The sequence below is a fragment of the Neopelma chrysocephalum genome, unplaced genomic scaffold, assembly GCF_003984885.1.
Source record: "Neopelma chrysocephalum unplaced genomic scaffold, ASM398488v2 Primary Assembly neopelma1_69, whole genome shotgun sequence".
Classification (NCBI taxonomy): domain Eukaryota; kingdom Metazoa; phylum Chordata; class Aves; order Passeriformes; family Pipridae; genus Neopelma; species Neopelma chrysocephalum.
In genome coordinates this window covers 10500040-10511225 of record NW_020897729.1, presented here as the reverse complement: position 1 = coordinate 10511225, position 11186 = coordinate 10500040, and the positions used below count along the sequence as shown (strand labels likewise).

The window sequence follows — 11186 nt, the reverse complement described above, 5'->3', positions numbered from 1 at the left end:
ACACATATATACATATATACACATATATATACCTATATATATACACACATATATACATATATACACATATATATATATCTCTCTCTATATATATTTTCTGTATCTGTACCTTCAAATAAAACACGTGCCCAGCTCTTCCTGGCCAAGCAGCCACACACCAAACCATGAACTTAGATGTAAAAATATTCATATTCATGTTCACATTTGAACCACAGAAGGAAAATACAAGAGCAAACCCATCCCACAAAAAATCAGGCTGCAGGAATAATCCTGAGGAACACTTACCCCTTCTGCATATTGCAAAAATCTCCTGTTGGTTTCTTTTTTCCCAAAATCCTCCAAGAATTTCTGCCTGTAAGCCAGGACTGTGTCAACATGTGTCTTGTGCTTCACTGCAAGGTCCAGGGCCCTGGGAGGAAGCAGAAATGGGGTTTGCCAGGCTGGAGAAATGCTCTGGCACAACTACAGGGTTGGAAAAGGACACCCTGGGGGCTGCAGGCACAGCTCCCTGATCCCAGTGCCAAGAAATTCCACATTAGTGTCACTCACAGGAGGCTAAAATTGGCTACTTTATGCAAAATATCCCACAATTATTTCCGTTGACAACCTCACCACGTCACTCACTGGACAACAGGAGGTTTTTTATTTCAAGGAAATACAGAATATTTTAGAGTTTAGCCCTCTCAGTATAAAAAAGGGTAAAAATAATGATGTTTGGTAGCTTTTTTACAGTCAGGAATAGCTTCTGAACATAAATTATGGTATGTATCCTATAGCATTTACAACTATTGTATAGGTGGGAAAGATTAGTTCACAGGATTAATGTAATTCATTACTCACATCTGTTTTCTTCTCAGAAAGGAACACTTCTGTTTGATATACAGAGTTTTTAGATGATATATAAATAACAGAATATCCTTATAGTGATACCCAGCCTACACCTCCCCTGACACAGCTTCAAATTAGGCAACAAAATAAAAACCCACAGATATGTGGGGGAAAAAACAACCTTATGCCCCCAGTGATGTGAATATAGCAGAGATATCAGGAGTAAATGGCCTCAGAAGATTCTGTCAGAAAACGTGGGTTTTTGTTTAAAGGAGAAATTCCTGCTTTGTTTTCTCAGGCCTAATTCATATTTTATCCACCTACACAGTGCTGGGAGCCTGAACAGCCACAGGTCTATTTTTAGCAACAAGACATTTCAACACAGCCCTAATTCTTGAAGGGTCACTTCTAGTTTGGGGCATCACTGAGGACTTTTCTGTGTTAGCAGTGATGAAACAGCAAAATGTTATTTAAAAATCCTTCCAAGCATGTTTTGGACTTTCATCACAGAGCATCTGTGTTTTCTAAATATGGCACAAGAAGGTTAAATATGTTCCTTTCTTTGGTTGTTGTCAGGATATGATTTCCTTCAATCTTTTCACAGATCTGGGTGATTCAAGGCAGAAAATCAGTCAGCTAAGGATTAGTCAGCAAGAAAACAACTGGTGTAAATAATCAGGGGAACTGCTCAGAAACATGTTTTGCCTGCAGAAATCCCACCTGTCCCAGTTGTAGAGATTGATGTTGACTTGAATAGCTTGATAAATCAGGCCTGACTGTAGCAGCAGAGTTTCAGCCTCCTGGGTGTTCCCACTGAAGAGCAGCATATGAGCCATCCTTGACTCCTTGGATGGCAGCTCCTTGATGGAATTGATGTACTGCACTTTGTCAATCTGCCAAGGAGAAGCACAGCAGCTTAATAAGGGAAATTCATTAATAAAATGAGCTTTGCAGAGGTTTAACAGGGAGTTTAAGGCCATTTTCTTACCTCCCCAATGGCTGCATAGGAGATTTCAGCCGTGGCCATGTCTTTGTTGGCCACTGCCATGGCAGCCAAACACGCCCACAGGGTCTGGTCCTGAAATTAAAACCAAAAACCAGCTTTTCCGACTTCAAATATTTATTGTCATGCTAAAAATTGCTTCCCAAAGGAAGCACACAAGTCCTGAAACTACACTTTTCTCATTATGCACTATATCTTTCTCATATATGGCACCGTGGTCTGAGCTTCTCATTACAAAATCACTGCTTAATTACTTCTCTGAACTAGGCATTAGAAAAATTTATGGGTAATAATAATAATATTGCACCTTTTTTTTTTTAAATTTTCATTACTTCTGTTGCTTGGTTGTTTCTGTCTGTTTGGGGTTTTCTTTAACACAATCTTAAGGAAACCCCACGGACTCAGAATAACATTTAGGAGGATCCTAAATGATATTATGACAAAGACATACTGCTCAAACATATTTCTATATTAAATATGTTTTCTATATGTTTTCTAATATAGTGAGGCTACCACAGCTGAAAGCTCGAGTTCAGACAGGAAAAACATCATTTTTGACCTGTTAGTCCACGTGGAATTAAGTGGGTTTTAGTATTTTTGCTGAATATGTTCAATAACAAATTTGGAAACAAATTTGGACTGTGAAGAGGTTTAAATCAGAATAAACAGCTGCACTGAGTATGATCTAAATGTGTTTCTCTGTCTCCTAACTGACCTTTTCCATAACTCAAGATAAACCTTCCTGCAGGCAGCCCATAATTTGGGAGAATTCAGATTATTCAGAGAATCAAGAGCTCATAAAAATCTTTGTCATGTTTTCTTCTCACCACCCTATTATTTATAAAATTAGGTGATAATATGGAAAGTTCAGATTGAAATTATCCAGAGGAGCTTTGTAGGAGTTGTTCCCTGATGGGTCTTGCTGTTCTTTTTTCCCCCTCAGAAATATCCCTCCATCTTCTTATTCCTGATTGGAAATATTTTGAACTGTCTACCTGGGTTGCCAAAATCAAAATAACCTGATTTGGATGCTTAAATCAGATGATGAGAAGAACTCTTCACGCTGAAAATAAAGACTTTATTACAATTCTACAACCCAATTTACATGGATGTGTATTGATTTTATAAAGCAGTTACAGGAATATCTGAAATACACATTTAAGGTCACAATGAAAATTCTTTTCTAGGAGTAAAGGAGATAAAGGAACTAGAGTTTGGAGGGATTTGGTTTTGTTTTAAAGACTACCAGACTCACCTCATCTGTTGCTGTTGCCTAAATATATACAAAAGCAAGCAATGGAAAAGAAAAAAACAAAAACAAGTGAAAGAAAATCTAAAAAATAAGAAATAATTGTGGAGATGAAGGTCACTCTTAATTGGTTTTATTAAAGCCCAGTCCTGAAAAGTTAAGCTCAGAACTAAGTTCTGTGAGTACCTGTGTTCAACCCAGTTGGGGTGACTAAAAATAAGAATTGTTTATAATGAAAATGTGAAATTAGGTAGATTAGGTAATGAAATTATTATTATGAGAGCAGATTATGAAAATCACGGAATTTTCCATTCCAGAAGAATTGGAACGAGATGCAACATCTGATCTGCAGCTGTTAAAGAAATACCAAAGAACTGTTAAAGAAATACTTAAAACCATAAATATTGCATGGAATATGGCATCTGGATATTCCCAAAAATCAGCTTTTACCTTGACAAAGCGACAGAGCCTGACAGCATCTTCCCACTGGGAAGCCCTGACGTAGTCATGGAGAATCCCGGGATAAGGGGAAATGTTCAGGTGAACCAGGGAACCATCTGCTCTCCTAATTGTTATCTGATTCCCTACAAAACTCACAATCTGGGGGTTTTTGCTGAATTCACTGTGGAGAGAAAGGAAAGGGAAGTTAATCTTCACTTCTTTCTACAGAAACATAAATTATCGTTGACTTCGCATCTTTCTGTTTTTAATTTCCAACAGGCAATTTAAACAAATCTTCTTTTTTGTTTGGTTTTTTCCCAAGCAACTAAGGCAAGATTTCAGGAGACAGAATTAAAATCCTGCTTTTGCATCAAGATACCTCTCTACTTTCAAACTGCACATCATCATTTCAACTCCAAACTTTATGATTTAATTAGAAAACCCACTTTTTTCCCCTCATTTCCTAATCCAAAAACGGCAACGTGAAGAGAGTTGGAAGAGTTGCAACCCTTGGTTCTACTTCACCTGAACACAGTTTGGTAAAGGGTGAGTAAATTAGTTAAAATATACCCTTTTTTCATCAAAATATGATGTATTTACCTTCCATCTTTTTCATAGAGGGTTTTTGGGAGAAGGTCTTTGTCCACATAGACTGTGTTGGGGTAGTACCAGACTGTGAAACGGGTGTCCTGGATCCCACAAAGGATGTTGGAAGTGTCATTCCAAGCCAAAGTTTGAACCATTGTCCCTTAATTTCAAGATAAAAATATGCATTTCCATGAGAAACTTCAAAATGAAGTTACCCTTCTCAAACTGGAGTAAACAGGTAATTATTCATCATTATTAGTTCATTTTAGTAGGGTTGGTTTTAACCTCCTGGTTTGTATCATCTTAACAGGTTTTACATGGAATTTATATAAAAATTATCAGAATTCAGATAAAATGTACCAAAATAGTTTCTACCTCTCTCTTATGAAAGCCAAAGGACTATTTCTCATTTCTTTTCAAGTTGAATTTCACTGTTAATTAAAAAGCCAAATGTTGTCTCTTGTACTAGAGAAAACTCTGTTTCCCTCCCAGCAAGTTCCTAAACATGAATTTGAATTTTTTCTTACCTATTTTGACAATCTTCTGCTCTTTCCCAAACCTTTTCACTGAAGTGATGAAAAGATCTCTGTTCTTATCAATAAAAGCGATTTTTCTCTCACTTGTGAGTCCTTTCTGGTCCAAAGCAATCTCCACAATTTCGGTCTGAAAAGGCAAAAAAAGAGAATTTCTGAGTTTTATTTTATTTATTTATTTTATTCTTGTCCCAGAAAGCAAATGACACTCAACCAAATGGATGTTTTCCTCAAAACAAGGCACAAAACTCTGGATAAAGTGGGTTGTGGAAGACACTTAGTGTATGAATTCTCTGTTGAATGAAGAATTTCATAGCAGGGGGTTGGATTTAGATGATTTTTAAAGTCCCTTCCAACCAAACCATCCCATGATTCTGTGATTTTATAAACTGAATTTCATGAAGATTAAAACAGAGCTGCAACCCTGGTTTGTTATGCACCAGAAGGGTGAATATAAGAGTCAGTTAGAGCTGAAAAACTCCTTCAGATTAAGGTTTTTAAACCTTTAATAGTCCAGTTATTGAGGAAATCCATTATTGATTCTTAATTTCTAAGTATAATAAAAACCAGACACTATATCCTTCACTTCACCTTATGGGTCAGAGGTTTTCCATCACCCAGTGGCTTTCCAGATAAAGCTTCAAAGATGTAAATAACTAAAGAAAAAAAAATACAGTTTATTAGTTAAAAGCAACAGAAATGACACCAAATTCTGAGGCAAGTTAATAAATAAATTCATGTTCTCCATATCAGATTTACTCAATCTTAACCCACGATTTTGATCAATATGAATGTTTAGGAAGTGGTACCATTGACTGATTGATTAAATTAAGCCCAAAGATTTAATGTGAGATATATTAAAAGATGTCCTTAGAACTGTTGGGGAAAACATTCCTCAGAAACATTGGTTTTTTTGTTAATAATCTGCTTTATTTGGAATCCCTGATGAATATTTTCTTCCAGGACAGTTCAAGCTTCTGCTCACGATGCCACAGTTATGAGATTAATTAATATTACATATTAATTACTGGCTTCCTCAAAAAATACTTTGTTTATGCAGTTATTTTGGATTTTTCTTGAAGTTTGAATTTTCCTTGATGCTTGAATTTTATATATATATATACATATATATATATATATAATATATGATATATATAATTCTTGCACCTTTACCACTTGTTCCACTCTCTCTCTGCCTCCCCTTTAATAAAAAAACCCTCCAAAAAACCCCCACCTACATCAACTGGTTTTTTTTGGGGTCTCCAGTGAAAACTCCAATTTGCAACTTGCCTAAAAATGAAGTTTCTTTCTCTTTCTTTCCATCTCTCTCTATACAACCCCAAATCTGTGTGTATGAAACTCTTTATAAATACATATATTTATATATATTTCTATGTAATAAATAAATAAATTACAAATATACATAATCTGTGAACACACAAACAAATTAGATGCAGGGAGAGCACTCAAAGCAGCATTTTAAGGAAGGGCTGTAACTAAAAGCACATGATTTTACAGGCAGAATTCAAAAATAAAAAAAAAAGGCCAAACTGCCAGAGCAGGTGTTCAAACCCATCAGTTGGTTGTGCAGAGGAGGCACAAAAAAAAAAAAGGTTGAAGGTACCAAAGAAAACTTGTTGTTCCTGAGAAGTGCTTTTTTATCTCACTTTTAGGCTTGAAATTTGTAGATCTACCCAAGCAAGTCGATTTTACAGCCCCCAGAGCAGCTGGAGGAAGTGAGATTAGAGGAGTTTGTAAAAAACCCACTGTACTAATTCACAAGTAAAATGGGTTCAATTCTCATTAATCTACAATTGAGGGATTTCAGAAATAAGTTTGGGGTCGGTTTGGTTTTTTTTTTTCCTACCTGAAAAAACTCCACGTTGTTTTTCAATCATTTAAACCCTCAAATGTATCTTTTCTACAGGCAGAAATTAAAAATATTAATAAAGGTCGTTGTCTCCCTTTGACCACCCAGAGAAAGAAAATTGTGTGTATTTTAACAGATGTGGTTTATTATCAGGGAATATCACTGAGCTTTTAGTGTCAAAAATACAACATTTAAGAGCAGAAAAACCTTCAAGGACACAGCACTGAGACAGAACATCACATTTTCAGCTGTATATAAAACTCATATATAAATATATATATATATATATAAAGATACAAATCTATAAAAGAGATAAATCTACAAAGATACAAATGTAAGATAAAGCCATGAAGATACAAATCTATCAAAACTGCAGCAAAGAACATCTGAGAACTAAAATTAATCCCAGCTAAAGTACTGGAAGTTTTTTTTAAGAGCAGCAGGAAAGCACAAAAAGTTGCTGAGGTTTTAGAAAAACCCCATGTGAGGGATTTAAAACCTATTTTTCTATTATTTTCTGCTAATATTCCATGGTTCTGACCCATTACTCAACTGGAATTTCAGTGAGATATATATATATAATTAACTTTTAAAATCAATTTTAAGCAAGACCCTTAATGTCAATTAATTTTATAGTGAATATATGAATTTAAATTTATTTTTATAGTGAATATATTAATTTTCTACAATAAATATACGAATTTTTTTTTAATAAATCCCAGAGAACTTACCTTTCTCATCAGCTTTGTCCTTTACTGCCAGGGTGTCATTGCTCAGAGACACAGTCTGGGCATTCAAAATGTCTGTTCTCATGCCTGGATATTTTGGAGAGGAAATTAATCTGCCTTCATATGAATATAAATAAAGTCCTCCACCATCTACAAGAAGAAAATGCCTACAAAAAACCAAAAAAAAAACCAGCAAAAAAAATTAAACACTAAATAATGCAGAAAAACATGAAGAAATTTTCACAATATGAAGGTAATTGTTTAACTGTTTCTAGTTCAACTCCATTATTTCTAAGCCTGTGGGTATTCTGGAAGTTTTGTATGGAAGAGTTAATTTTTAATGTGAATGTTATCTCTTGCCAGGAGAAATATTTATTATCTGAAATATTTGTGATTTTTTCATCAGTTTTCCATGTCTAATTATATGAGAAACACGTTAGAAATCTGTGTTTTCTGTTTGTAATATTTCAATTTGTGCTTATGTTCTATTTTATATTTATTTATATATATTATATTGATATTTATTTATATTATAACATTTAATAGTTATATCTAATGGTTATATTATGTTCACATTTAATAAAGAGCATTACAAGAAGTCCCAAAAGGTACCTTTCTGCTTGTAAAATCAAACTCACTGTTCCCTCCTTCAGGTCAAAGATCAGTGGGGTGTTCCAGTTCTTTGTGCTGAAAAAGAAAGAAAAAAATCAGCATTAAACCCACTAATCTTCATGTTGCAAACACAAAGTTGGATTCACTCAGCAAACCATACATATTTTAATGCTCTGACACTCTTAAAAGGGGAGGTTTTCAAAATTAAAACAGCATTTAGGAAGCCAAGTAACATGGATAAACACATGATATAGGTATTTTTGCATCCCTTCACACCAGCAGCAGCTGAGCCAGGAGTCTCAGCACACAGCAAAATCATATTTAGATGAAATAATCGTATTTTTTAAATATTTCTGAGCTGTTTTCCAGTGATGAGGAGGTTGGACAAAGCCCATTTTCTTGTGTGTCCCACCACAGGCTGTATGTCCAGCATTAGTCACCTCACTGAGATACTGAATATTTCAATTAATTCCAAAGAAATAATTACAATTAATTATTGTCCTTCCAATGCTGTTGTTGTTTTACAACTGTTGGAGAAACCTGAGGAAGGTGGATTTGTATTTACTCACGAAAACACATAACACTGAAGAGAAGTTGAAACAACCAAATATCCATAATCCAAGGAGGCTTTAACGACCCTGTCCCGGAATTCCAAGGAATCCTCGGCATCATTAACGACATTGTGCACCTACAAGGGAAAATTGAGTTAAATAAAACAACAACAGATGAAATGAAAACTAATTAGTGAAATATCATCTTTTTTTCTTCTTGAGAAAATCATCCAGATGTTGGAAAATTCTCATTTTAAGACTCGGCTGCTGATTGTTGGAACATCTGAAATATAACATTTCAGTGATCCCATCACAACAATCCAGGATTTGGAGAAAGGTGTGTTTTCTTGAAGAGCTGGAGCACAAATTTTAATGCTTCTACAGGAAATTCAGATGCCTCCATGAGCAGGTTGTGCCTTTGCCATCTCACTAAAAATCTGCTCCAATTACAACGTTTGCCTCTAATCAACACAGATCTTTGAGCTCAAAGTGTTCAGGCAGTTAAAAATCTAAGGTGGCACCTTACACAAAAAAATGTCCTGTTTGTTTGCGGGGTTTTTTGGGGGAGGTTTTGCTGTTGGGGTTTTTTTAGATGGCACCATTCTGAGGGTGGCAACTTCCTTTTGATTCTCCCCATTACACAACCAATTGCAAAACAAGGACTGAACTCAATTATTTCTAAAACCCTGGAAACCATTTCCAAAGACATATTAATTGCTATGGCCAGAATTAATGTAGCACTCAGGAAAAAAAATGCATCCACAACTTTTTTTGCAGGCAAAATTTTCCTCCATGAACATATATAGGAATAAAATCCCTCTAAAAATGCTAAAACGAAAATTAGTCCTGACTCAGGGTTGGTTTTACTTCCTCAATGTTTGCATATTCAAATTCTCTGGAGATCCTTCCCAGAGTCCATCTGTTACGAGTCGATGTCTGGGAATGAAATTTAAAAAAAATGGGAATTTTTACCTGCTAATTTGTCCTCTGTGTTCCCAGACACTGACTCATCACATCCCACCCACTGCACCCAACTCACCCAGTTCTTCCAACTTTTTCCCAATTACAGATCCAACATGAAAAGAGTCAAGAGCAAAAAAGGCATTTTCAAGGGCCTAATTAGGACTTTAGGAACTCGACTTTGATATTGAAAATACAGGCCTGGTGTCCAACACCCCAAATGTGTCATTTGGAAACTCTGGAAGAATGGAAATCTTGTCTTATCCCAGCGCTCAGGGAGCAAAGCTGAGTCAGTGTCTGGGAACACAGGGGACAAATTAGGTTTAAAACTCTCATTTTGCATTCAAATAAAAGGCTGCAGAGCTCCAAACTGTAATTTTACCTTCATGGTTCTCCTCTTAACTAATGTGATCTCGAAGTTCTTCCACTCCCAACGTTGTTCCACGATGTGGGCAAAGATGACGTGGCCGTTCCCACAGGCTCCAGCCAGCTGGGTGCCATCGATGGACCAGGAAATGTTAAAGATGCTGCCAGTGTTGGGCTTCTCCAGGGCATAAGACCACTGTAAAAAAAAAAGATAAAAAGGGATTAAAAATATACTAGTTTTTTTTTTAGAAATGATTTCTTGTCATCAACGGATTTGCAGGGTCGGAATTTTTTAAGCGGCGTCAATAAATGAAATTTTCCTCACGAAGAGATTTGATGTCTTAAGTCAGACTGTTGAAAATCAGGGATGTAAAAAAGCAAAACCATCAAGTAAAGCAAAGTTAAAATGTCACAATGCCTGAAGTACATGAGGTACCAGTTTTCTACTCATAATATACTTAAAGTGTACTTTAATTTATATTTCTAAGCAATCACTACATAAAATTAAGTCAACTTACTTAGAATTCTATTTACTCTCTGTTGTTATTGAAGGGAAAGATGCATCAAAAATTTAAGAACTTTATTCTTAATTCCCCCATTTTATGCACAGGACTCCTCTGAAGTTTAGAGCCTTATATTAACAAATCCTTGTCAAAAAGTAGGATGTTTTCAGACCAAGACCCTTGTTTTCTATTTCCTGCAACTCAGAAATACAGATCACAAAAATCACCTCTAATCTCTGAATGACAAAAAACGAAATAACCTTTTTATGGAATTTTAGGAAGACTTTAAACCAGGTTTTAGAACAAGAAGCAAATCTCAACTGCTGCCTCTTCATAACTCTGTAATGGAATATTTAAAAAAAAATAGAGTAATTGGAGAATTTTTGAATATTTGACTGTATTTGAAATCTTAAGAAGCAAATCAGTAAAAAGAACCACGTGATTGAATTTGAATTGTAAGTAGATATTGGATTGACTTTTGGATACATGAAATTATACCAAAGGGGACACACTTGGAAGAAAATCCTCACCTACTGTTTGTAATACATTTTATATTCTGATTTATTCTGCTGTATAAAATCAGCAACCTCCAAGAATCAAAACCTTCACCCAAAGCCTCTGTATGATTTAGAAGGAGTGAAATCACCCCAAATTACATTAAAATAAAAGAGTTGGGACTTCAAAGTTGACTCAGAAGGAAACAAAACGGGCTGCAATCCAAAGGCTGAGCTGTGCTAATGCTTTGTGGAATATTGTGTGGGAGTTGAGGCTCTCTCCCACATGGGGTGAGGGAAAGGTGATGTCAGCTCCGACTGGAATTCCAGCTCCAAACCCCCGGGTTTAAGGCTCTGTGTTCCCTGTTTCCTGGCTGAGAGACAGCCCAGCCCATCCATGGGGATGGATCTGGGGAGAAGTGGGGATTTTTGGAGAACTGGCTGACAAACACCCCAGCCC

The 11186-nt window shown here is 35.7% G+C and overlaps 1 protein-coding gene across 3 annotated transcripts in view; it reads right to left on the bottom strand.

Annotated features, from left to right (window-relative positions):
- The window catches only part of IFT80 (intraflagellar transport 80), a 36540-nt gene that overhangs the window by 3574 nt on the left and 21780 nt on the right, over positions 1-11186 (bottom strand). For all 3 annotated transcript variants that reach the window (XM_027685834.1, XM_027685836.1, XM_027685837.1), the window contains exons 9-19: positions 9746-9925; positions 8422-8540; positions 7853-7927; positions 7244-7407; positions 5234-5298; positions 4637-4772; positions 4122-4269; positions 3531-3702; positions 1817-1906; positions 1549-1721; positions 286-409 (exon numbers count right to left, since the gene is read on the bottom strand). In XM_027685834.1, coding sequence (XP_027541635.1) covers positions 286-409; positions 1549-1721; positions 1817-1906; positions 3531-3702; positions 4122-4269; positions 4637-4772; positions 5234-5298; positions 7244-7407; positions 7853-7927; positions 8422-8540; positions 9746-9925 — 1446 coding nt within the window. The remainder of the gene's footprint in view (positions 1-285; positions 410-1548; positions 1722-1816; positions 1907-3530; positions 3703-4121; positions 4270-4636; positions 4773-5233; positions 5299-7243; positions 7408-7852; positions 7928-8421; positions 8541-9745; positions 9926-11186) is intronic.